The sequence below is a fragment of the Garra rufa genome, chromosome 7, assembly GCF_049309525.1.
Source record: "Garra rufa chromosome 7, GarRuf1.0, whole genome shotgun sequence".
NCBI lineage: Eukaryota > Metazoa > Chordata > Actinopteri > Cypriniformes > Cyprinidae > Garra > Garra rufa.
This window is the reverse complement of record NC_133367.1, coordinates 19,007,648-19,035,474: the sequence shown is the minus strand read 5'-3', so window position 1 is coordinate 19,035,474 and position 27,827 is coordinate 19,007,648. Positions and strand designations below refer to the sequence as shown.

At 32.0% G+C, this 27,827-nt stretch overlaps 2 protein-coding genes across 5 annotated transcripts; one reads left to right on the top strand and one right to left on the bottom strand.

Moving 5' to 3' along the window:
- Window positions 1-443: 443 nt before the first annotated feature.
- On the bottom strand, window positions 444-26,610 carry rassf1 (Ras association domain family member 1). Of its 4 annotated transcripts, none has more exons than XM_073844189.1 (7): window positions 26,531-26,610; window positions 15,558-16,114; window positions 11,668-11,792; window positions 4,039-4,143; window positions 2,460-2,766; window positions 2,248-2,363; window positions 444-1,108 (listed from the first exon to the last, which is right to left on the bottom strand). In XM_073844189.1, exons 2-7 carry the CDS (start codon window positions 15,841-15,843, stop codon window positions 959-961), a joined length of 1,089 nt encoding a protein of 362 aa, XP_073700290.1. In that variant the 5' UTR covers window positions 15,844-16,114; window positions 26,531-26,610; the 3' UTR covers window positions 444-958. The 4 variants fall into 4 exon arrangements, with proteins under 4 accessions (XP_073700290.1, XP_073700288.1, XP_073700289.1 ...); XM_073844187.1 differs by lacking the exon at window positions 26,531-26,610 and adding an exon at window positions 19,772-20,118; XM_073844188.1 differs by lacking the exon at window positions 26,531-26,610 and adding an exon at window positions 19,777-20,118.
- cyb561d2 (cytochrome b561 family, member D2) lies at window positions 24,019-26,920 on the top strand. Its single transcript, XM_073844191.1, has 3 exons — window positions 24,019-24,682; window positions 26,074-26,111; window positions 26,195-26,920. Exons 1-3 carry the CDS (start codon window positions 24,556-24,558, stop codon window positions 26,696-26,698), a joined length of 669 nt encoding a protein of 222 aa, XP_073700292.1. The 5' UTR covers window positions 24,019-24,555; the 3' UTR covers window positions 26,699-26,920.
- Window positions 26,921-27,827: the final 907 nt, after the last annotated feature.

Below are 27,827 nucleotides of genomic sequence, written 5' to 3'. Positions count from 1 at the left end.
AACGACATCTCTTCTCACAATAACGAGATAGTGCAACAACGACACAAGTTGCCATTAAAAATGACATCTTTTTCTCATTAAAACAACATCTTTTCTCGTAATAAAGAGATATGTCATTAAAATGACAATTATTTTGTTGAAATGAAAATTTTTCTTGTAATAACAAGAAGTTTTTTTTTAAATGACATAATTATCTCATTAAAACATCATCTTTTCTTGTAATAACGAGATGTTGTTTAAACAACATCTTAAATTAAACGACCAAACCGATACTAGTCCTGTTGTTTATCAGGCATGCTTTTAGGATTACTTGAAAAGATGCCGTTAAAACGGCATAACGTCTTGTTATTAAGACATAATTGAGTGGAAAAAATATGTGTGTGTATGTAAATAATTAAATTTACATTAAAAAATTTATTTAAAACAAAATGCACAACAAAATGTCATTTTAAAGGGGAAAAATATTTTATTTAAAATCTTTCAATTTATTTGACAATGAATATCCAATATACACATGGGTGCATGTACAAGTACTGCATCACTAAATGGTGTTATTTCCATACAGACATTAAAAATAATTATTTTCTTTCCTATTACAAGTTTAAGTGTTGTTCAAAATACTCTCCAATCTGCACTGATATATGCATTCCCCACAGACCAATAATCTGCGGCTCACACTGGAAAGACGTCACTCCACAACTGGATCTACAGCTACGACCGCAGCATTTGTTCCAGTGTAACGTCACACTCCTCTCACGCTCACCAGTCACGCTTAAACACACGCTACTCCTCACTCTCTCTCTCACTGCATTTCCCTTTCGCTTACGACCCTTCTCATGTCCACAGCAGGACAAAGGGTTCTTCCACACACTCTTTGGATTCAGACAGTAACAAGCTGTGTACGAGCATCCTTAGCATCCATTTCCTTTCGTTTCTGAGGTATAGGAAGCAGCTGGTTTCAACCCGGAGTGCTGACGTTCTTCAGAGCCTCTTTCATCTTGTCTCTGGCCAGAGCGTAGCGGCGCACGATCTGCCGCACGTGGTCCTCCTCCTCCCGCTTCAGGATACGCAGGAAGTTCTGGAGTTCGGGAAAACTGAACGCATCCCACTGCCAGAAGAAACAACAGTATATATACACCTTTAAAGGATTAGTTCACTTCCAGAATAAAAAATTCCTGATAATTTACCCACCTCTATGTCATTCAAGATGCTCTGGTAATAATGAGATGTTACGTCGTTAAAACGACAACCTTTTCTTGTTAAAACATCATCTTTTCTTGTAATAACGAAATGCTGTCTTAAAAACAACATTTTTTCACATAATAACAAGACGCCGTGTCATTAAAACTACATTTTTTCTCATTATAAAGAGATGTCTTGTTGAGAAAATGGCATAATTATCTGGTTAAATGACATCTCTCAGTAAAATAACATTCTCGTAATACGAGATGTTAAGTCATTAAAACTAAGTTAGTTTTAATGACTTAACATCTCGTTATTACCAGAAAAGATGGCATTTTACTGAGATGTTATGTCATTAACATGCTTCTTTTTCTCGTTAAAACATCTTTTCTCGTAATAATAAGATGTTATGTCGTTAAAACAACATCTTTTGTTGTAATAAGATGTTGTAAATAATACATCTTTTTCCTCATTAAAATTACATCTTTTCTCTTAATAATGAGATGTTATGTCATTAAATGACAATTTTTGTTAAATCGACATCTTTTCTAGTTAAAATTGCATCTTTGCTCATATTAACGAGATGTCGCTAAAAATGACAATTATCTTGTTAAAATTATATAATTCTCGTTAAATCAACATCTTTTCCAGTTAAATGACATCTCTTCTTGTTAAAACAACATAATTGTCTCGTTAAAACTGATATTCTTTTTGCTCGTCTTGCACTAGCTGGACTTCACACATTACTTAAGGCCTAAAGTCATGGACACAGAACTAGAGCAAGATGAGCATTTGTGGTAAAAAGTATACACATTTCAATTGAAAATTACAGATTGGCACACTAGATAAGATTATTGTGTAGAGCCCTTTGAAGCTGCCCTGAAACTAAAATTTGGACCTTTAACCCACTGATTCCAATTGAAGTTCACTATATGGAGAAAAATCCTGGAATGTTTTCCTCAAAAACCAAATTTGTTTTGACTAAAGAAGGAAAGACCGGAACACTTGCATGACCTACGGGGTGAAAAAAAAATTATCTAAATTATTAGTAAGTTGTTTACTCACATTAACTTCCCCTGTTTCATTCTCCTTAAGGACTAAACTGAGGACTTTCTCGTTGGGTCCAGCACACAGACGCAGGAAAAGTGGACATTCGTCATCTGCTAGCTTCCTTAAGTACACTTAAAAGCGAAAGACGACATGAATGTTATTATTTATTTACAACAGATTCACTGTTCATTATAAGAATCAATGTAGAGAATGAATGGTCTCCGCACCTTGGTTCTGTCGTTCGCTGCGCTCGAACAGAGAGAACTTGGCTGGATTGTCCACCACGGTGAATTTCTTCAGCAGTGCTTCGATAACCTCTCTGGCCCGTGTGCTGGAGCTGATGTGCAGGTGTTTGACCGTGTCTCTCGGCAGGTAGAATGAGGTGCGGTGTTTCAGTGCTTTGTCTTCCCGACAACCGCCATCCCGTCCTGATGGGGAGGAAGAGGAGGACGTGCTCCGTGGAGGAGGGATAGACACGGGCCGGGCCAGCTTAAACTGGACCTTAATGAAGCCAGTGTAAGATCCATCACGGTTCTGATGGGAAGGACCAGAAAACATATTAATACCAGAGCCAGTAATACACATATTTATATACAGTTGAGGTCAAATGTTAACATACACCTTGCAGAACCTGCAAAATGTTAATATAAGAGGGATCATACAAAATGCATGCTACTTTTTATTTAGTACTGACCTGAGTAAGATATTTTACATAAAAAAAATGTTTACATATGGTCCACAAGAGAAAAATAATAGTTTAATTTATAAAAATGTCCCTGTTTGAAAGTTTACATCCACTTGATTCTGTGTTTTTTGTTTAGTGATGAGTTCTTCCTCACTAATCCTTCAAGTCTCACATTTTTGTGTATTTGAACCCTTTCCAACAATGACTGTATGACGAGTATTTGTGATTGTATTTGAGATCCTTGTTTTCACACTGAGGACAACTGAAGGACTCATATGCAACTATTACAGAAGGTTCAAACTCTCACTGACGCTTCAGAAGGAAACACGATGCAGTAAGAAGATCAGGGTAAATTGAACTTATTTGTCTTCTGGGAAACATGCAAGTATCTTCTGTAGCTTCTGAAGGGCAGTACTAAATGAAACAATGTGATATTTAGGCAAAATAAGAAAAAAGTACACATTTTCATTCTGTTCAAAAGTTTTCACCCTCGGCTCTTAATACATTATTTTTTTTCTTCTGAAGCATCAGTGAGAGTTTGAACCTTCTGTAATAGTTGCATATGAGTCCCTCAGTTGTCCTCAAAGTGTGAAAAGATGGATCTCAAAATCATACAGTCATTGTTGGAAAGGGTTCAAATACACAAAAATGCTGAAAAACCAAAGAATTTGTGGGACCTGAAGGCTTTTTCTGAAGAACAGCAGACAGTTTAACTGTTCAGGACAAACAAGAGACTCATGAACAACTATCACTAAAAAAAAAAAAAAAAACACACAGCTGTTAATTATTCAGGTAAAAACACAGCATTAAGAATCAAGTGTATGTAAACTTTTGAACAGGGAAATTTTTTTATAAATTCAACTATTTTCTTTTGTTGACTAAACGTAAACGTCTTTTACGTGAAATATCTTATTTACGTCAGTAGTAAATAAAAAATAACACTGATTTTGTATGATCCCTCTTGTTTTGGTAAAATAATTAACATTTTGCAGATTCTGCAAGGTGTATGTAAACTTTTGACATCAACTGTATATAATGACATTATATACTCACACACCCGGTATGTAAAATCGGATAGAGAGATGGATAGATATATAATCAAGAGTGGCAGGTTTCCTTACCAGAACCATGAAGAGGTTACTGTTGACCTGAGCGTTGTATTCTTTTACTTTCTGTTGTATTTCACTGACGGACAGCTCCTGTTTCCTGCAGTCCACTGGCTCGTCCTGTAGGACAGAGGAGGACAGGACAATGTGTGATGCGTCATGTGACCACAAGAGGGCAGCACAGATACTTTTAAGAGACTCAGATGAGCTGAAAAAGTCCTCAAGAAACGTTAAAAGGATAACTATTGCCAAAATGCAACCTGGGCTGTTTTTTTTTTACTGTAAACTAGACAAGCTTATATCCAAAAGCATAATTACGACAAACGAGACGTTTTTGGGATTGACCGTGATTTTGTTTTGTGGTCAATGGCCGGTGAATGGGAGTACTAGGGGCATAACTTTGAGCGCATCAAAATCGATATTTTTACAACACTAAGAAGGCTCGACACACCACGACACTTTGCTCGAAGTATCGCCTAGGTCTCCACACATGAACTCGAGCATTGAGAACATTGTTTGTGTACACAGAGTTTACTAAAAAGAAAGGTTTTGAACAACTCACTTACACTGTTTGGGTTTCCGCTCGCAGCCGTCTTGCCATTCAAGAAGTGTCGATCTCCAAATGCGAATGAATGGACCCCATAGGACGAAATATTAGGCTTATATGAGGCTCTTTTTACAACTAGACGGTTAATATTGCATTTCACTTGCGACAAAACAATGAATTAGCCGTGCATTAATATGGAAATATGCTTTAGGAGCTATCCATCTTTACTCTCCTCGCATTCGGAGATCGACACCTCTTGACTGGCAAGACGGCCGCGAGCAGAAACCCAAACAGTGTAAGTGAGTTGTTCAAAACCTTTCTTTTTAGTAAACTCTGTGTACACAAACAATGTTCTCAATGCTCGAGTTCATGTGTAGAGACCCAGGCGATACTTCGAGCAAAGTTTCATGGTGTGTCGAGCCTTCTTAGTGTTGTAAAAATATCGATTTTGATGCGCTCAAAGTTATGCCCCTAGTACTCCCATTCACCGGCCATTGACCACAAAACGAAATCACGGTCAATCTCAAAAACGGCTCGTTTGTCGTAATTATGCTTTTAGATATAAGTTTGTCTCGCTTACAGTAAAAAAAACAGCCCAGGTTGCATTTTGGCAATAGTTAGCCTTTAACAGAGGTGATGTGAGATAACTTTATCATTTGTCCTGAACACTGATATTTAAGGGTTTTGAGATGTCATTTAAAAATCGTATTTAGAAGCAGCCTGACAAAAAAAGTCAGATTTTTATGTAACTCTATGGAACAACAACAGCTGGTTGTGTTTGTGAAGGAGGGGAAAAAAAAACTGCAGTCTGCGGTATAAAATGGGTTTGAAATAGTCTTTCAGAAGCAGCTGGATGCCTTTACCCGCAACTCACAGAGAAAACAGCCCTCCCTCATCCAGAAATAGCAGACAGGAAGTGGAAACACACTCACACATTGTTCCACACTCACTCATATTCACACACTCACAATCACATCCACTCTGAGTGAGTCTAAAGAACGTACAGATTTCCATTCAGTTCATTACCTTTAAAACTAAAACACACATATAAAATCTTGCCGAATATGTGTGGGAAAAATGCTTTGTATATTTGAGAGCCAGCTATTTTATTTACTATTAGTGCTATCAACTATTTTCAGTTTAAATAAGACTAATAACCCAGCTGCTGTTATATCTGTTACTAAAAGAACAAAAAGCGAAAGAGGAAAACAATAACTTTTGCAGCTTTAAGGATTCATCTATATTTAATTTAGTATTTAGTGTTTTATAACTTTATTAAATTTCTGTATAGGGCACAGTATAATAGTGGATTTATGTGAAAATCATTCGAAGCACACTTAAATTATAATTAGTTGTTTTTTTAAAAGTCTTATAATAAAACTTTAATGTTAGGTGCGAATAATCGTGATTAATTTCACAAAAAAAGTCAATTAATTCGTTATTTTTTTAAATTGGTTGACAGCACTAATTTTAACGTGTTGTTTCTACATTAATTTGAAGATTGAATCTGATTTTTTTGCAATATAAAAGTATATTTAAAACTTTAATGTTATGTGGGATTAATTTCAGAAAAAAATGCAATTAATTTGTTAATTTTTAAAAATTGGTTGACAGCATTAATTTTAACATGTTTCTTCATTAATTTGAATATTAAATGTGAAATTATTGCAATATAAAAGTATATTTAAAAACTTGAATGTTTGGTGGGACTAATCGTGATTCATTCAGAAAAATGTGTGATTAATTAATTTTTTTAAAATTGGTTGACAGCACTAATTTTAATATATTGTTTGTACATTAATTGAAATTTTAAATGTAAAATTATTGCAATATAAAAGTATATTTAAAAACTTAAATGTTTGGTGGGATTAATCATGATTAATTCAGAAAACTGTGATTAATTTGTTAATTGTTTTTAATAGATTGACAGCGCTATTTATTATATATAAGTATTTAATATATTAATTACTACTTAAATTAACTAATTAATTTTTTTTACTATTTATTTGGTGCCTTTTACGTTTGTTTCATAATACATATATAATTTTTTTTTGTAAAGCTGTACTGTAAAACGTACCATGTAAATGAAAATAAACATTAAAGTTTTTTTTAATATGTAATATATATTTTAAAAAATGTTTATACATTATAAATGCATAAGACAAACTACTAAGTAATGTCATAATTAAAAACAAATCAGGTTCAGTTTTATCTCTGAATAAAGCAGCTGGTTTCATGAATAGTAATGAAGGTTTAATTAAGATATTGATTATGAGCTATTAAGAAAAATGAACAGACTGCGGAGATGCTTAATCACGTTAAGAGCTGCTCAGCATGACATCATCTAAAGAGGAAACCCCCAGCACGCGCGCACACACAAATAAGGAAGTCTAAAATATTATATAAACGCACAAGAAATATTTTAAAATGACTGATTTGACTAAAACTAATGATTATACGTTTTAATAATTATAAACATTACTATAAATTCTTTATCGAGTTCGCTAGGTAGTCGTAAGCATCATTTAAAAATAAACATGAACGCGCACACGCATTGTTGGCACGCCGAACCAAGGATATCCGTGAGTTCAGTCTCTCCCGTTCAAACTAGTCTATAAAGTCACAAGGCTGCTCAGAAACGCCGATATATTACACGTTTATGGTTTATATTATATATAGTTTGCCTATTGTCCGCTGTCTTACTTTTTCCTTGCGCTTTTTGGTCTTTCTGAGAGACGTGCGCGCCGTGTAGAACTGCTCGAAGTCGTGCTCGTGCTCGGAGTCGCTCTGGCTGCAGTATCCGCTGCTCGCGCTGCTGCCCCACGTCATGTCGAACCACTCGCAGTCCGTCATTATCACACCGAAAACAGCCGGACCGGGTCTGTGTAAGAGTTTCCGCTGTGTCTGAGGAGGGTGATGTGGCTGTCTGACCGACCTCGTGTAACCGGGATGCAACCGTTAGACATGACTCGAAACCCCACCCTTTCCTTCCGCTGTGCTCCGCCCCTGGGATTGAATTTACAGCACGCAGGCTCCGCCCCCATTCTGTCTAGACCCTCCCCCTGAGACCCAGAACAATAGAATATAGATTGCTGATTAAAACATATATTTTGTTTCTAAATATTTGCTAACCTATAAAATATAATTACATCTATATGTAAGTATATGAGTATTATAAAAATATTAAACATATGTACTTTAAATAGTGTGTTTAAATATTATTATAAAATGTTTAAATAACAAATACAACAATAATATTATACAATTTTGCTATAAATATATTTACAATTTGCAGAATTGCATACAATCATATAATAATTGTCAAACATTACACATAGCTGCACGGATGTTATAAATATTTATATTATATTAAATTATATATATTCTATTTATTTATAATGATAATATATATATATATATATATATATATATATATATATATATATATATATATATATATATATATATATATTAATAATAATAATAATGATTACATTTGCTAATGTGCATACAATCAATAGTTGTCAAAAAAAATTTAGTTAATTATTTATTAAAATTATTTCCACTATTTATTTATATTTACGATATAATATAATAATATATTATAATAATAACAATAATAATTTTTATTAATAATATTTAACATGTTATTAATTATTAATTAATATATATATGTGTGTGTGTGTGTGTGTGTGTGTGTGTGTGTGTGTGTGTGTGTGTGTGTGTGTGTACCTGGTATTCATCACGTTGTGGGGACCAAATGTCCCCACAAGGATAGGAATACCAGTAGATTTTGACCTTGTGGGGACATTTCTCAGGTCCCCATGAGGAAACAGGCTTATAAATCATGCACAATGAGTTTTTTTGAGGAAGTAAAAGTGTGCACAATCTCCTGTGAGGGCTAGGTTTAGGTGTAGGGTAGGTGTAGGGCCATAGAAAATACGGTTTGTACAGTATAAAAACCATTACGCCTATGGAATGTCCCCATAAAACATGTAAACCCAACATTTGTGTGTGTGTGTGTGTGTGTGTGTGTAAATATATATATTACATTTTCCAAGAGTAGCAATTTTTTTAATCTGCATAAAATTATATAATAATTAAATTACATATTGTAACATAATATTTTATATAATTTATATAACAAACATTTATTATGACAAAAAAAAATCCTTGCAAGAAACAATTCACATCCCTACAGTGGGGAAATAAAATCTAAATATAATTATACATTAATTATAAAAATAATTACATAGTAATATTTGTTAAATAGTTGCATAGTAATATTTATTATACAAATATATACTGTTTATTTGAAATTATTAATAATTAAATTATTATTATTATTATTATTATTATTAATTTTAAATGCTTATATAATAATAATAAATTAAAATTACGCTATTTATACATACTATGCATTATTATTAGTACTACTACATCTAATATTATTAATATTAGAATATTATTTAATATTTAAATGTACATTTAACATAATTATAATAGTATAAATGTATTTTGAATAGGTTAAAGGTATTACTTATTATTAATAATAATAACAATAAAAAACAATAATAAATACTTATATAATAATAATTAAATACAAAATTGGCTATTTATATATACTATGCATTATTATAAGTACTACTACATATAATATTATTAATATAATAATAATAAATACTTATATAATTAAAAAAATTAAATTATGCTATTTATATATACTATGCATTATTATTAGTACTACTACATATAATATTAATATTAGAATATTATTTAATATTTAAATGTACATGTGACATATTAAATAATAGTATAAATGTATTTTAAATAGGTTAAATGTATTATTTATTAATAGTAATAATAGTAATAATAACAATAATAAATATTATATAATAATAATAATACATAAATAAAACATTATGCTATTTATATATACTATGCATAATTATTATTACTACCACATCTAATATTATTAATATGATAATAATAAAAATACTTATATAATGATAATAAAAAAATGTTATTTATATATAATATGCATTAATATTAGTACTACTACATCTAATATTATTATTATTAGAATATTATTTAATATTCAAATGTACATTTAAAATATTAAATAATAGTATAAATGTATTTTAAATAGTTTAAAGGTATTATTTATTAATAATAATAATAATAATAATAATAAATACTTGTATAATAATAAAACATTTATTATTGTAAATCAGTGTACATAATAATAATAATAATAATAACTATTATTTTATTTTATTTTATTATTTAAAATTGCACTATTGCCATTTGTTTTGACAGAAATTATACAAACTACAAACAACTTACATCACTACAAAGGATAAACAGAATCTCTGGTTTTCAGGAGGATATACTGTATACATACATAAATATTTCATATATCCTGTGCCGTCTGCATAAGACACTCTGCTGTGTATTTAAAAGGATTAAAAGTATAAGTAAGTCCATCACGCTAATGTTGCACGGCCAAATGAGATTTTAAGATGATTTGCACATTTGTAATTAGGTAAGAGCTCCACTGTGATGCACCATTGACTTGAGCTGATTAGTTCTTTCACCCAGCTGTCAGTCCTCCACCCTCCCCCAAATCACTCTCACATCAGCACTCAACAATCACTCACTTACACTGGAAATCAATGCAGAGCCCTCCTTCCTGTCATTACAACCTTCAATTATGTTGTAAATAAGAATTAGAAACCAAAATCCTAAATTCCACATTTTCCGAAAGCCTAAAAAAAATCATTTAATCTACGACGTCAGGATAGCTCATGTGTTTATTTACATTTTAAATGCTAAAAAAAAGTGAGCAGCTGCTTTATTGTGTTTCTCCTCTGCCACTGTTGTAAATTGCGCACATCATTGTGTGTGCAGGACGGTAATAAACCCGCTCTGATGGCATATGGTGCCCTGAGACACACGTCTATGTCTAGCGACAGATGACAGGGTGGAACAATTTAATTAGGTTTAAATGTAACGCATGCGCACATCTTTGATTTGCATGTTATTTACTGCTACACTGTAGTAGTTCGCTCACCACTAGGGCTGCACGTGCACGATATAATATCGTTATAGCTGTAACAGTATTGGCAATATTGATATCGAAGAGAGTTGCGATAAGTGACATTTAATTTATGTGCCAAACATTTGTGCGTTGCATGCAAAGGTTGTCCTTATTTGACCAAACAAATGGGGGCTTACTATCTTTATACCCGCCTCCCAAGGTTCTATAATGCCATTGGCTAGACCGCGCCAAAAGGTGAACCTGGTGGCTCAGAGCAGAGAATGAAAAATAAATACGGCAGGAGTATGAAGGGAGAAAATGACAGCAGGGATGAACTTGTGCCTAAAAAGAACTGTACGTCTAAAATATACATGGCTCAAAACTGCGACCGTATTGGTCGCATATGCTCCCAAAATTTAATCTGCGCAAGCAGCGCGACCTCAAATTATATTTAGGAGCATTTGTGCCTAATTTTAATTTTAATACCCCACGTTTAGAGAGCGACTCCCCAATGCGCGCAAATTAGGCTACATAACATATCTAGTTTGTTATTAGTATGTGGGCTATAATAAGTTGTCTAAAACTCTGTATCATACTTAAAAAAAAATCGGTCTCTATTTGCACTTTGAATATTGAAAGAGTAGCGTATTTTGATTATGGCTGCATTTATTGTCTAAATGGCTGTACCTGTAATAGAGAAAATAAACTTCTTGCTTATGTACTCATATTTTCATTCATTCGTTTCCCTTGCTTAAAGGGCATAAAATAAATATATAAAAAGGCTTTCAGAATCAGCCCATTTGATTTGCTTGGCAATCAGAATCAGCCATGGATAATCAAGATCGGTGCATTACTAAAAAGAAATTGGGTGCTCCTTATTTTCTTTTTTTTTTTGATGCTCCTACCTTTTTGAAGTTTAATAGTAAACTTTTTGTTTATTAGTATTTTTTTAATTTAATTTTTTTCTAGGGAAATGTCATATTGCAAGAAATATCAAAATATTCAACACCAATATCGCATATCGCATATTTTCCCAATATCGTGCAGCCCTACTCACCACGTTAGTGTCCGTCTCAATCGTGTCCTCGCAGTAGTTCAGCTGTTCGCTGACGCTGTCGCAGTTCAAGCTGCAGTCTAGTTGAATGAAGGGTTGACAGCGGTAGTGACAAGTGTAATTACAGTCTGAAAAAACAAACATTTAATCACAAAACTGAAACCACAAATACATAGAAATATAAAAAAATATGGATAGCCAAACTGTTGACAGTAGCCATTGACTTCAACAGTATGTCAGCTTTTTTTGTGTTCAAAGTTCAAATCAGTTTGAAACTTGAGGGTGAGCAAACGATAACAGGATTTACATTTTTGGGTGACTGTCCCTTTAAGATACAGTTGTCCATTAACAGAGCTACATTTTATGAGATCAAAAGTCTATTTTGGTGGCACAAGCTTAACTTGTGACAGAGAGCTCTAGCTTTGATGGTTCAGAATGGTCTGATTCATCATGAATCAATGTACAGCGCCGTCTGCTGGTCATGTTGATGTAAGTTCAGGGTTATTTTATGAATAAGTCATTCATCTGTGGTCTGCTTTGACTGACCCATTTTTCTTAACGCCTCACGAAGTGTAAAAACAACTCTGTTATGACCGTTTTCATATTCGACTATCTGTTATAACACTGTGAGCAAATAGAGAAAGAGAAAAGAGGTGTCACTTTCGGCTTCCGACCACGTCATCTGAGATTTTTCAGTGCTGAATGTCTTTTTTTTTTAAATAATATTTTGCACTGTGGCCACTGGAACTTCAAAACATTGAGATATGGTCTTATAGCCCTTTCCTGACCTGTGCACAAGACATTTTTCACCTGTTGAGTGATTAAAACAGCTGTTCCCAATGAATCAGGGTAATTAGGATGCTTTAGAACAGCTTGGACTATTTGGAATGGTATAGAACTTTGGATTTTCCCATAGACTGTGACAGTTTGCAAAGGGTATGAATAATTTTTAACATGCCACTTTTTGTTCAAATGTAAATAAAAGCTGAGTAATATCTTTTTCCACAATGATGCCTCTTGTGCATCATCTTATTATCTTTTGGGAGAAGCTTGTGTCATTTCCGGTCAAAGAAAAAAAACTTGCTGGTTGAATAAAAGTAATTTTAAGTCAGAATTTGCCAGGGGTATGAATGATTTCGGGCTTGACTGTATATATTAAAAATATTTGCATGTATATATTTATATATAATATAAATTATATGAATATAAATATATACATGTAAATATATACTATACGTATGTGTCTTTATATATACAGTCGTGGCCAAAAGTTTTGAGAATTACATAAATATTGGAAATTGGAAAAGTTGCTGCTTAAGTTTTTATAATAGCAATTTGCATATACTCCAGAATGTTATGAAGAGTGATCAGATGAATTGCATAGTCCTTCTTTGCCATGAAAATTAACTTAATCCCGAAAAAAAAAACTTTCCACTGCATTTCATTGCTGTCATTAAAGGACCTGCTGAGATCATTTCAGTAATCGTCTCGTTAACTCAGGTGAGAATGTTGATGAGCACAAGGCTGGAGATCATTATGTCAGGCTGATTGGGTTCGAATGGCAGACTTGACATGTTAAAAGGAGGGTGATGCTTAAAATCATTGTTCTTCCATTGTTAACCATGGTGACCTGCAAAAAAACGCGTACAGCCATCATTGCGTTGCATAAAAATGGCTTCACAGGCAAGGATATTGTGGCTACTAAGATTACACCTAAATCAACAATTTATAGGATCATCAAGAACTTCAAGGAAAGAGGTTCAATTCTTGTTAAAGGGGCTATGTGTAACTCTCTGAAATTTGAACTCGCGACTGGCACCTTTGGCCAAAAAACGGAACTGCTCTTCCTTTCTGCTCGCTTTGCATCGCACGCTCCGCTGCTAAGAAGTCAACATTATGTTTACAAAGGTAAGAACAGTCAAGTACATATATTGTAGGCTTATTGCGGACTAGCGGTGATGGCAAGAGCGATCTAAAACGTTTAACATGAACGCGCTTGACGTCACATCCGCAGAAAGCGCGCGAAAAATCCGACCCGACAGAAAATAGGAAAAATAATAATAATAATAATAAATAGGCTTATAGGTGCACCCACTGTGAGCTGGCAAGGTGTCAGTATGCTCATCAGGAGATGTTTGAGTCATAAATGGTCAAATAAAAAGGCTATTGTTACGTTTATTTTTGGGAAAAAGTTACATATAGCCCCTTTAAGAAGGCTTCAGGGCGTCCAAGAAAGTCCAGCAAGCGCCAGGATCGTCTCCTAAAGAGGATTCAGCTGCGGGATCGGAGTGCCACCAGTGTAGAGCTTGCTCAGGAATGGCAGCAGGCAGGTGTGAGCGCATCTGCACGCACAGTGAGGCCAAGACTTTTGGAAGATGGCCTGGTGTCAAGAAGGGCAGCAAAGCCACTTCTCTCCAAAAAAAAACATCAGGGACAGATTGATCTTCTGCAAAAAGTATGGCGAATGGACTGCTGAGGACTGGGGCAAAGTCATATTCTCCGATGAAGCCTCTTTCCGATTGTTTGGGGCATCTGGAAAAAGGCTTGTCCGGAGAAGAAAAGGTGAGCGCTACCATCAGTCCTGTGTCATGCCAACAGTAAAGCATCCTGAGACCATTCATGTGTGGGGTTGCTTCTCATCCAAGGGAGTGGGCTCACTCACAATTTTGCCCAAAAACACAGCCATGAATAAAGAATGGTACCAAAACACCCGCCAACAGCAACTTCTTCCAACAATCCAACAACAGTTTGGTGAAGAACAATGCATTTTCCAGCACGATGGAGCACCGTGCCATAAGGCAAAAGTGATAACTGAGTGGCTCGGGGACCAGAACTTTGACATTTTGGGTCCATGGCCTGGAAACTCCCCAGATCTTAATCCCATTGACAACTTGTGGTCAATCCTCAAGAGGCGGGTGGACAAACAAAAACCCACTAATTCTGACAAACTCCAAGAAGTGATTATGAAAGAATGGGTTGCTATCAGTCAGGATTTGGCCCAGAAGTTGATTGAGAGCATGCCCAGTCGAATTGCAGAGGTCCTGAAAAAGAAGGGCCAATTCTGCAAATACTGACTCTTTGCATAAATGTCATGTAATTGTCGATAAAAGCCTTTGAAACGTATGAAGTGCTTGTAATTATATTTCAGTACATGACAGAAACAACTGAAACAAAGATCTAAAAGCAGTTGAGCAGCAAACTTTGAGAAAACTAACATTTGTGTCATTCTCTAAACTTTTGGCCACGACTGTACATAATGAATATACACAGTACACACACATAAGTAAGGAATAATTGACGACAGGCCGTTGAAGTCTTAGAAACTAATGCACACCGGAGGTTACCCGTTACACCTCGGGTGTGCATTATTTTCGTAGAATTCAACGTACCGAAGTCAATTATTCCGCTTATACTACAGCATGTGTCGTGGTACTCTTGTGAACGGAAGAGTAGAAAATGTTAAATAAAGTCGTTATTTTTGTTTTCTTTGTGCTTAAAAAGTACTCTACCACTGATTTTAACAATGTCCTTACTACCTTTCTGGGCCTTGAACATGTCAGTTGCATTGCTGTATATGCAGGGTCAGAAAGCTCTTCAAATATCTTAACTTGTTTTCCGAAGATGAACGAAGGTCTTACGGATTTAGAATGACATGAGGGTCAGTAATTAATGACAGGACTGTCATTTTTGGGTGAACTATCCCTTTTACATCCAACCATGTATTTACAACTCTCCCCCACACAATCTCTATCCAACATAAACCACTGTCTAAACATCCTTTTCCTATTGGCTTACGGCCTCTGAGGGCCAGATTGTCTCTGCAGTAACATTTACACAGCACAAGACAAATATCACTGTGGAAATGCCCTCGATTATCTCCATAAAGGACTCACGTGTGCAGCGGAGGCTCTGGTGGTACAGGCCCCAGATGAACTCCCCGCAGAGGTCGCACCAGCTCAGCTGTGTCTGGCTACAGGGCTGGAAGTCGTGTCCCCATCCTGGTTGACACGTCGGCCAGTCGGGGTCCTCCAGACGCACGCGCTCGCCCACCATCCGCACCACCTTTTCTTTGCTCCATCTGTCCAGAGTGGGTGGAGGAGGAGGGCCGCTAGGGGGCGCTAACTCGATGCGGTCGTCGGGAGTCAAGTCCTGCAATTCAATGAGTTCACATTTTGCCATCTTGGGAATGCTGGAGGCTGGAAAGCATGGCTCAGTAGGTCATGGGAGATGATTTACAACTTCAGACCACATCAGAGCGATCCTGTTTACTCCAAACCAGACTGACAGACTTCGGTTTGTCTGGTTCTGATGTGTTTGCATAGCTGGGCTGACAACAAACATGGATCACTTTGTCGATCCTTCAGTCTTAATATACAAGAGATGATAGTTTTTTGATGAGTTTTCAGAAAGATGTGCTCTCAAGTCAGTTTTTAGCAGCATTTGGCTAAATCTGAGGAAAAACAACAGAGATTGGATTAGATTATGCAGTATTGTGGTACTGATTACAACAAATGTGGACAGTTATAATCTCTCTGATCTTCAAAGAGTTTTTTCCCTCAGTATATAATAAAAAATACAATATTTTACATTAAATATTTGATATAATATTGATATAATATATATTTAATAAAAGAGAGAACCTTAATATTTGTCTAACTGAATTAAATGTTTAGTCTAGATAAAGTAAAAACACAAGTTTCATTCATTCAAGGAACCTTAATATTTGTTGAATGGAATAAAATTTTTAGTCTGTATAATGTAAAAGTAAATAATTGTATATAATTTATAATATTATATTATTTTTCTAATATTATAATTATTATAATTGCACAATATATCATTGTTATTATTGTTATAATTACATTATTAATTACTTTTTTGTATATCTTTTAATTAAAGAGAGAAACTTAATATTTGTTGAACTGAATTAAATGTTTAGTCTGTATAAAGCAAAAGTAAACATTTTTCATATATAATATTTTTTAATGTTTATTATTATATGTTATAATTACATTATAAATCAAATTTTTGGAATAAAATTTGTAATAAAAGTGGGAACCTTAATATTTGTGAACTGACTTAATTATTTATTATATTTATTATTAGTAGTAGTAGTAATTACATTATATATGAAATATTTTTGTATTTTATATTTTAATTTTAAAAAATCATATATGATAAATATCATTTTTAAAAATACTATGATTTAAGATAAAAGTAAATATTTTTATTTTATATTATCATTACTATTTTTTCATATTTTAATTACTTTATAAATGTAATATTTATTTGTAAATTATATTTTTAGTACAAGAAAGAACCTTAATATTTCTTGAACTGAATTAAATGTTTAGTTTTTATAAAGTAAAAGTAAATATTTTCATATATAATAAAAATGTATAATTAGAATAATTAAAATTATTATATGTCATAATTACATTATAAATGAAATCTATTTTTTATATTCTATTTTTTTTAATAAAAGAGAGGCCGTTATATTTGTTAAATGGAATTAAATGTTTCTAATTGCATTATATTTTTTTTATATACATTATATATTTTTAATGAAAGATAGACCCTTGAAGTTGAGCGGAACACAATTTTTAGTCTGTATGGGGTAAAAATAAATATTTGTACATACATTAAATATTTATAATATTTAATATATTATATTATACAATATTTAATATTATATAACTGCATTAGAAGTTAATTGTTTTTCGTATATGTATTTTTAAATAAAAGAAATTCCCTTGATATTTGTTCAACAGAATGAAATGTCTACTCTGTATAGGGTAAAAGCTTCTTTAAACATCCGACAGAAGGTCTACAGACGGGAATATATGTGGATATAACATTCCAGCAGGTTTGTGCAAACGAATCTGTCCTTTACAAAACCACTTGCCAACATCTATCTGGAGGCTGATCAGTATGCGAGAGGAGGGAAATTGCACTCAAGGGTGTTTTGGACCATTTTTGTGGTAGGGCACCTCTTTTGGCTACTGTCCTAATCCAGAGAACAGGCCAGAACAACTAATCAGAACAGAAAGAGCCATAAAACTGGGTCACAAAAATAGACACATATAGTGAAGAACGAATAAATAAATGCACTAATAAATGTGTGAATTCATACTTGCATAAATGTAAATCTACAAATGCATGCTTAAAAGTAATATTTGAATTAGTAAATAATTTAGTTTTTAATTTACTTCATTTAATTAAAATGAATACATTAATAGATGCAGATAAGATGTTAAATGTGACTTCAAATGCATTTAATGCATAAACGAACAAATCAAAAGAATACAATACAAAAACGCATAAATACTAAAGAAATACTAAATTAATAAAATCTAAGAGTATATAAAGTTATAAAGTTTTCAAATAAAAATATATATAATATATGTAATAAATTATATCATTTTATTTATAGTAGTGAAAATATGCAATTATGAAACATCAATGACAATATATATTTTATTATTTTTTTTGTTTTTGTATTTAAAAAATATATTTATATTGTTTCACATTGAAGTTTTGGATGAATGACTAATAAGTGCTAAAATATTTTCTTTAAACCTTGACTACACATGATTTAAAAAGAAGTAAATTATTTCCTAATAAACTTTTAAAACATATTTTTTAAAGGTAAAAATGTCATTGACCCCTGTATTTATGGACAGGAAAAAAATCTAAAAATAAATTAAATATATAATATAAAATATATAAATATTATATAAATACATAAATACTAAAGAAATACTACATTAATACAGTCTGAGAGAATATAAAGGTATAAAGTTTTCAAATAAAAATAATTATAATATAATATAAAATATGTAATAAAATATTTAATTTTTATTTATAGTAGTGAAAATAAGCAATTATTAAACATCAATGACAACATATATTTTATTACATTTTTGTGTTTGCTTTTATAAAATATATTTATACTGTTTCACACTGACATTTTGGATGAATGACTAATAAGTACTAAAATATTTTCTTTATACCTTGACTATACATGATTTAAAAAAAGAAGTAAATTATTACCTAATAAAGTTTTAAAACTTATTTTAAAGGTAAAAATGCCATTGACCCCTGTATTTATGGACAGGAAAAATAAAAAAAATAAATTAAATATATAACTGTTAATATAAAATATATAAATATTATATAAATACATACATACTAAAGAATACTAAATTAATACAGTCTGAGAGTATATAAAGGTATAAAGTTTTCAAATAAAAATATATATAATATAAAATATGTAATAAAATATATAATTTTTATTTATAGTAGTGAAAATAAGCACATTATGAGTCAATGACAATATGTATTTTATTTAACATTTGTTTATTTATTTATTTTTTGTACTTATAAAACATATTTATATTGTTTCCCACTGAAATTTTGGATGAATGACTAAAAATTACCAAAATACTTTCCTTATACCTTGACGATACACAATTTTTAAATGAAATTAGTCAATTATTACTTCATAAAGTATTCAGATATATTTTTTTAAAAGCAAAAATGTATTTATGGACAGGAATAATCCAAAAAAAAATCAATTTTATATATAATATAATATATATAATATATAATAAAATATCTAATTTTAATTTATAGTAGTGAAAATAAGCAAGCATAAAAAAATCAATGACAATATATATATTTTATTACATTTTTTGTTTTTGTACTGTATACATGATTTTTTTTAAAACGAAGTAAATTATTACCTAATAAAGTTTTTAAAAAAAAATTAAAGGTAAAAATGTCATTGAACCTTGTATTTATGGACAGGAAAAAATCTAAAAATAAATTAAATATATAATATAAAATATATAAATACTAAAGAAATACTAAATTACTACAACAATCTGATCAAATCTAATGTCAAAATGTTAAGTATTAACTGCAAACAATTAACAAACAGACAAACAAACAAATAATACGAAATAATCTCACAGATCAGATTAGCAACTCGACGTCATTGACAAAACACTTCAAAAAATACATCTGTTATTTATCAGTTAAAGTCAGATTACAGTTTACTCGTGTTTAAACCTTCTTTAGTAACTGTTTAAGAAGAAAAACCTACCTTACATCAAAACAAGACACTTTTCGTGGTCAGCAGAACCTGTCAGACTGACACTAAACCCATCGGTTTCCTCAAATCCGCTTTTAGCGTCTCAAAATAAACGTAATCCGCGCGCACGACGCGTGTTTGAGAGCAGATAACGCAAGTGGTTGCGCAAAACTGAGAAAACGTCTTCCATTACTGTCAAAACTGAAGTAAAAATGCTCCTCCTCCGGCTCGGAGATGTTTCCTCAGATGCTTCCCCGTGATTCGCGGTCGCAGCTCGAAACCGCGTCGGTTAGTTTCTCCTCCGAACGCGCACCTTGTCCAGCGCGACGCCGCGACTAGTGCGCGTTTGTACGCATGCGCAGTAGACTCAGATTAACGCTTAATCCGGCGTGAACTGTCCTAGTTAGAGCGAAAACCGAGCGGACATCATTTCCTCAAACATTTGGTGGACCCTCGGGTCTTATACTGCGAACCCCCGCCTGTGGGTCTATTTACAATGACCCTGTTTAAAATTAAACTCGTTCTTAAAGGGACAGAGCAGGCAAAAATGATTCACTCTAACATCATTCTTTCCTCTGAGGAGGAGCCAAAACTAGATTCTCACAGACTTTACCTTTGGGTCGTATTTTGATATTCTTCAGTATATTGCTACGAAACTTAAAGAAGGGCAACTTCAGAAGGCCTGTTCCCATTTTCCCATGTGAAACTTTCAGTGGCTTCATAGAAATCTAGTGCACTTAAGATGCTGCACGCTAGGAGCTGGCAGTCGTCCAGGGCTTGATGTAACTCTCATTCTCTATTTTTCTGATAGCGGATGTCTTGTATCATCAGGAAGGGAGGTCTGGAGACACGCAGGAGGAGATAAGGAGCTTTCTGTCCTCCGTTCATGTCTGGATGAGGGCCAGCGGGTCACAGGACACAGGAATTCACGTCAGTAATTGGTCCTGAATGTCGGATTTTGTTAGGGTCAATGCATTCTTCAGGCATTTCATGACTGAGCAAACTCTGAGGTTCTCACTGACATACAGTGCCCTCCACTAACATTGGCACCCTTGGTAAATATGAGCAAAGGTGGATGTGAAAATAAATCTGCATAATTTATCCTTTTGATCTTTCATTCAAAAAATTCTAACCTTTCACTGAAGTGAATCAATAGAACCGAGGGGTGAAATCTCAGTATGAAATAAATGTTTTTCTCTAGTTCATGTTAGCCACTATATTATTGGCAACGTCATTTTCCCAAGATAACAGTTCTGAGTTTTCTCCAACAATGTCTAATGAGTTTGGAGAACACCTGACAAGAGATCAGAGGCCATTCCTTCAAACAGAATCTCTCTCTTCCCAGCTTCATGTTGGTGCTTCTTTTCTTCAGTTTCTACAGGGTTCAGGTCAGGGAACTGGGACGGCCATGGTAGAAGCTTCATTCTGTGCTCAGTGGCACAATTTTTTGTTGATTTAGATGTTTGGAAGATGCAACCATGTCCCATTATAAGATTTCTAACAGAGGCAGTCAGGTTTTGATTTTTTATCTGCTGGTATTTGATAGAATCCATGAAGCCATGTATCTAAACAAGATGTACAGGACCTCCGGCAGAAAAATAGGCTCACAACATTAAAGACCCAGCAGTATTTTTAACCGTGGGCATGGGGTACTTTTTTATCCCTGTCTGCACTAAAACCATCTGGAGGGTTAGCTGCCATTGACCATAAAAGCCAGTCCTGTTTGAAGTTCCAATCATGTCTGACAAGTGAATACGCTGGAGTTTGTTTTTGGATGAGCCAGGAGGATTTTTTCTTGAAACCCTCTGGAACAACATGTGGTGATAGGAGCTGTTTGATCATTTTATTTTAGGCTTTCTGAGCCCAAGACTCAACAATTCTCTGCAATTCTCCAACTGTGATCCTTGGAGAGTCTTTGGTCACTCAAACTCTCCTCCTCCTCCTTAGGATGATATAGACACACGTCCTCTTCTAGGCAGATTTGCAACATCTTTAGTTGATCGGAACTTCTTAATAATTGCCCTGATGGTGGGAATGGGGATTTTCAACGCTTAAGCTCTTTTCTTACAGCCACTTTCTATTTTGTGAAGCTCAACAAACTTGTTTTGCACATCAGAACTACATTCTTTGGTTTTACTTCTTGTGATGGATGATTAAGGGAATTTGGCTTTTGTGTTCCTCATATTTATAATCCTGTAGAACAGAAAGTCATGACTGTCATGACAATCTTATACTCCTAGCCACCCTGGTGTGGTAATTTTTTTTAATATTAATAGGAATATACTTTAGAAATATTTTACTTAGATAAATTTTTAGGGGTGCCAATAATTGTGGCCAACGTGAACTAGAGAAAAACGTTTATTTCATAATGAGATTCCCCCCCATTTTCCATTGTTTTACTTCAGTGAAAGGTTCGAATTTTGTGAATTTTTCGAATGAAAGATCTAAAGGATAAACAATGCAGATTTATTTTCACAGTCACCTTTGCTCATATTTACTAAGGGTGCCAATATTAGTGGAGGGCATTGTATATCATATAAAATATATAATAAAATATCTCATTGTATTTTATATTAGTGAAAATAAGCCGTTGTATGACAATATGTATTTTATTTTAATTTATTTTTGTACTTATAAAATACATTTTTATTTGTATTGTATTTGAAATTTTGGAGGAATGACTAAAGAGTACCAAAATACTTTCCTTACCTTGAGTATATGCAAAAAAGTAAATTATTACTTTATAACGTTTTTAAATAAAAAAATCTAATAAATAAATAAAAAATATAATATAAAATATATAATTTTAATTTATAGTAGTGGAAATTAAACATAATAAATCAATGACAATATGTATTTTATTTATTATTTTTATAGTCATAAAATATATTTATATTATTTCATATTTTTAAAGGTAAAATGTCATTGACCCCTGTATTTATGTAATATATAGTATAATATAAAATATATCATTTTAATTTATAATACTGCAAATAAGCAGTTATTTAACATTATGAGTCAATGACAATATGTATTATTTTTTTATTCATAAAATATATTTTCATTGTTTCACACGGAAATTTTGGATGAATGACTAAAACGTACTAAAATACGTTCCTTATACCTTGACTATACACAATATTTTAAAATAAAGTTTAAAACACATTTTTTTAAAGGTAAAAATGTCATTGAGCCCTGTATTTATGGACAGAAAAAAAATAAAACAGGAAATAAAATATATAATTTTAATTTCTAGTAGTGATAATAAACAATTATTAAACACCATGAGTCAATGACAGTATGTATTATATTTTCATTTATTTTTGTATTCATAAAATATATTTATATTGTTTCACACTAAAATTTTGGATGAATGACTAAAAAGTACTTAAATACTTTCCTTATACATTGACTATATGCAATACATATATTTTTAAAGTAAATTATTACTTCATAAAAACTTATTTTAAAAGGTAAAAATGCCACTGACCCCTGTATTTATGGACAATAAATATGAAATATAATAAAATATATACTATAAAATAAAATAAAAATACATATTATCTAAAAATAAATATGTAATATAATAAAACATAAATAAATATATATATATATATATATATATATATATATATATATATATATATATATATATAAAGAACATACATTTAAAGCTAAAAACATCACTGACCTATGTATTAAAACAGGAAAAGAATTATAAACTAAAACTAAAATAAATAAATAATATTATATATATATATATATATATATATATTATATATATATATATATATATATATATATATATAATAATCTAAAAGTAGAATAGTAAAAGATAACAATAACAAAAAATTAACAAAAGACAATCAAATTTAAAAAATAGAATATACACACACACACACACACACACACAATGTATCTATATTAAATAAAAACTAAAATAACTTTTCTCTCTCATTCTAAAATCTAAAAATAAATTATAAATATATATATATAATCTAAAAGTAAATAAAAATAGAATAGTAAAAAAGATAACAATACAATAAAAATGAATAAAAGACAATCAAATAATTAAAAAAAATATATATATATATATATATATATATATATATATATATATATATATATATATATATATATATATATATATATATATATTATTTATCTATATTTATTAAAAACTAAAATAACATCTCTCTCACACTAAAATCTAAAAATAAATTCTCAAAATACAATTTCACTGTATATCGCACTTGCACAATATCTGCATGGATCAAAGTGAACTGCGAAGCATTTCATTATTTGCAGAATCAGAAAAAAAAATTTGCAGTGTGATCCCTGCAGGTCAAACGATGGAAACACATGCATGTAAACATCAAATCCCACGTCAGCATGAGAGAAGGAATTTCTAGAACAGAGGCAATCTGGAAGAAATTATTGACATTATCACCACAATAAAAGTCATTACCACCTTTAAGTGGAGAAAACAGACTTCGGTGCAAACAAGATCAAATTTAGACTGATTTTAATCTATAGTAGGGAAAATAAACAATTATTATATATCATATTTATATTTATATTTTGTGATAAATCTGACATAGTCAGATTAGATTTTGCTCGAATTATTTGGGGCTTTTATTTTGACATTCGGTTTTGTAACCGGAAACCTCCAATGAATCCGAGTTCCTGGTTGAGATTGCAAGCAGTTCAAATGGCTTTGTGCTGCAGTTTGATTGTGTGTGTATGTAAATGAGCTGTATTGTGTGCATTTGAGAGAGAACCGGTAGAAACAGAATATGAGCGTCCATCACGAGTCTGAGCCGAAGCTGTACCGCTACAGCAGGACGGTGTGCGGTGTGTTCACTCATGTGCTGTGCGCGCTGTTCACCGGCTTCATCACTGTACTGACCAAACCTGGATCCAGTGAGTACACTATAAACCACTTATGAGCAGCACATAGCAGTCTTATTCAGTAAATGCGCTGTTATTCGACTGACGCGAGGAAACGACAACAAATTCAACTTTGTTTAATGCAGTGGATTGATGTTGCGTGGTAATGTTAGTAGATGGGCAAAATATAAGTAGTATATTTCTGACAGGAATACACACTTATAATATTATACAAAACATTATATTATGAATAAAGTGATAAAATATTCATAAAATATATTAAACATATCACACACACACACACACACACACGTGTGTGTGTGTTCATAAAAATATAATATCCAAAAGATTTAATTTATAATGTAATGACAATATTTATTATATCTGTAAATATATACTTTTTCCTTATACAGATTAAACATTTATGTATACAAAAATATTTATAACATATTTAAAAATATTACACATTATAAATATTATAATATATGGAAATATTCACTTTTACCTTATACAGACTAAACATTTAATTGTGTTTAACAAATAGTAAACATAACATTTAATAATATATATTATAAATATTTTTATATCATTTTTTAAAAATTTATTTACTGTTAAATTATATAATTATTGTTTGTTTTAGTTCTAGACTATTTTTTCCCTGTTTATTAATAGATGGCTTAGTTATGTTTTTAGCTTCAAAAGTATGTTTTTAAAAATATATTTATGTATTTTTTTTGTATTGCATATTTATTTTTAGGTAATATGTATTTCTGTTTTATCATATAACATAATAAATATTTAGGTAATTAAAACAAAGCTGGGAACAAAACCTAAACATTAGATAAAAAATATAAACTTAGAAATGTTACTTTGTAAACTGAGATAAGTTTATAGTACTAAAATTACTAAAACCTAGAAGAAAGAGAAAAAACTATATACAACATAAATAAATAATGAAATTTACAAGAGCTTAACGAAATGACTAAAACTACAAGTAAAATGAAAATATAAAAAGTAAAATTAATTCAAAATGTCAATAAATACTACTAATAGTGTTTAATAAATACTACTAAAATAACACTTGTGAAGTAAAATGAAAATATAAAAATAAAATTATTTAAAAATATGAATACATTTCAGTCTCGTCCGCATCCAGCCATTTTTATCTGTACAAAACAGCTTGCTTAATATTGCAAATTGGTGTGTCTTACCATATCATTTGAATGTATTTTCTTAATTATGAACACACTGGTTTGTAATACAAACAGTTTTACCGTTTGTTGTTATTCTTCTCATTATTTCCAATAGCGACTCATTAATAAACCGGAAGTCTCGCCCATAGGCTTCCTTTACTTCAAGAATAAAGTGAATAATAATTAGTCTAATACTAAAATAACAGTAGGATATTGTGTGTTTGTTCACAGGTTTGTTCTCATGGCATCCTTTCCTGATGACTCTCGCTGTGAGTTTAATATAATGAATAGTTAACGTTAAATAAATAATTGTTTTTAATCACAAACCCACCTAACTTTGTGTCTTCCTCAGTTCTCCTTCTTTATGACTGAAGCCGTTCTTCTATTCAACCCCTACTCGTCCCCCATCAAAAAGCTGAAGCACAAAACTAAAAGCCGCTTGCATTGGATCCTGCAGGGTTTGTGTGTTTGCTGCGCGACCGCGGGTCTGGCCGCCATCTTCTACAACAAAAACCTCAACGACAAGCCGCATTTTGTCACATGGCACGGAGTAATAGGAGTTTTAACGGTCGCGGTCGTCGCGCTGCAGTCGCTCGGAGGACTCCCGCTCCTCTATCCCAAACTAGCCAAAGGCTGGTCGCTGGCTAAACTGAAGCGCTACCACGCCACCTCCGGTTTACTCACGTACCTGTTGGGAAGCTTGAGCTTGTTTCTCGGGATGTGTTCGGCGTGGTTCAGCAGCAGCGTGAGCGGGTACGGCTGGTACCTGGCTGTCCTCTGTCCGGTTGTGTGTGCTCTGGTCGTTATGAGTCAGGTAACGAACGCTTACATGGCGCGCAAACGAATGAAGTACTGAAAATTTTGAAAACAAACAGACGTTGTGAAACAGAATGTCAAGTTAATGTGCTAATTTCATTGTAAATTATGTAAATGTATTTTGCAACTACTAAATCTAAAAACAGTAATGTATTTTTATAACTCTTTTATATTCTTGAATGCATTTCGTCTGTGTTCAATATCTTCGGAAATTGCTGAATGTGAGAATCAAACGTGTTTATTAAATTATTTGTTATTCTTTTTATGTTTTTTTTTTTGCATATCAGAGCCAAGCTGATCCTTTTCTGTTCAATTAAACATGCAGATCATAACAAGAAAACCTTTATGCCAGCATTGCTGAGATTGTGGTTTTTGTTCAAACGTTGCACAAAATATATTTTTTTCTGTTGAATTAAACAATTGCAGATCATGAGAGCAAACGTTTCTTACTTTTTACTTGAACACGCTGACACTGTTAATATTATTATTGAAATAAAGTTATCTTAAGCGACAAATGCTTCACGATAGCAGAGATCAGTTTTAGTTTAGATGTTGGACAAAGTCTTTTATCATATGTGAAAACTGTTCTGTTTGAAAACTGGTATTATATATTATTAAAATGTAATCTTAATAGTGTGTTTTGTTAACAATATTTTATATTCAGTTACATGAAAGCCGTTTTTATTAGTTGAAAATATTCTTAATTTTATACATAAATTATTAAAATATATTCAATTGTAAGCAATAAGTAATGCCTATTTTATATGAATAATTATACATGTAGATTTTTTTTAATTGCTAAGTTTGTGAGACAAATTTTACACATTTTACAATTGTTGCCGTTTTCTATTCCATGTAACTGCATAAAAGCATTTATTATTATTATTATTATTATTATTATTATTAATACTTTTTAAATTTACTTTTTGTCACTTGTCACATTTCTTAACATGCACTGTAAAAAATCACAGTGAATTTAACGGTAAAAAACTGTAAAAATGCTACGGTAAAAACCTGTGAAATGGTTAACGGTAAGTTCCCCTTCTATATACGGTGATAAACTGTGTTGAACATTGCATTTAATTTTACGGTAGTATACCGTTTTTGGAAGTGAAAAAGAACGTAACATTTACAGTGTATAACCGTACATTGACATTCCCAGAATTCCC

What these genes read in the sequence shown, in the direction of transcription:
- cyb561d2 (XM_073844191.1), top strand. Translation starts at nt 24,556, where the DNA reads ATGAGCGTCCATCACGAGTCTGAGCCGAAGCTGTACCGCTACAGCAGG. An exon ending in ACTGACCAAACCTGGATCCA is followed by an intron (nt 24,683 to 26,073) that starts GTGAGTACACTA and finishes GTTTGTTCACAG; the next exon opens with GTTTGTTCTCATGGCATCCT. An exon ending in CTTTCCTGATGACTCTCGCT is followed by an intron (nt 26,112 to 26,194) that starts GTGAGTTTAATA and finishes TGTCTTCCTCAG; the next exon opens with TTCTCCTTCTTTATGACTGA.
- rassf1 (XM_073844189.1), bottom strand. Translation starts at nt 15,843, where the DNA reads ATGGCAAAATGTGAACTCATTGAATTGCAGGACTTGACTCCCGACGAC. An exon ending in TTGAGACGGACACTAACGTG is followed by an intron (nt 4,144 to 11,667) that starts GTGAGTAGGGCT and finishes TCTGTCCTACAG; the next exon opens with GACGAGCCAGTGGACTGCAG. An exon ending in GTAACCTCTTCATGGTTCTG is followed by an intron (nt 2,767 to 4,038) that starts GTAAGGAAACCT and finishes CCTTCCCATCAG; the next exon opens with AACCGTGATGGATCTTACAC.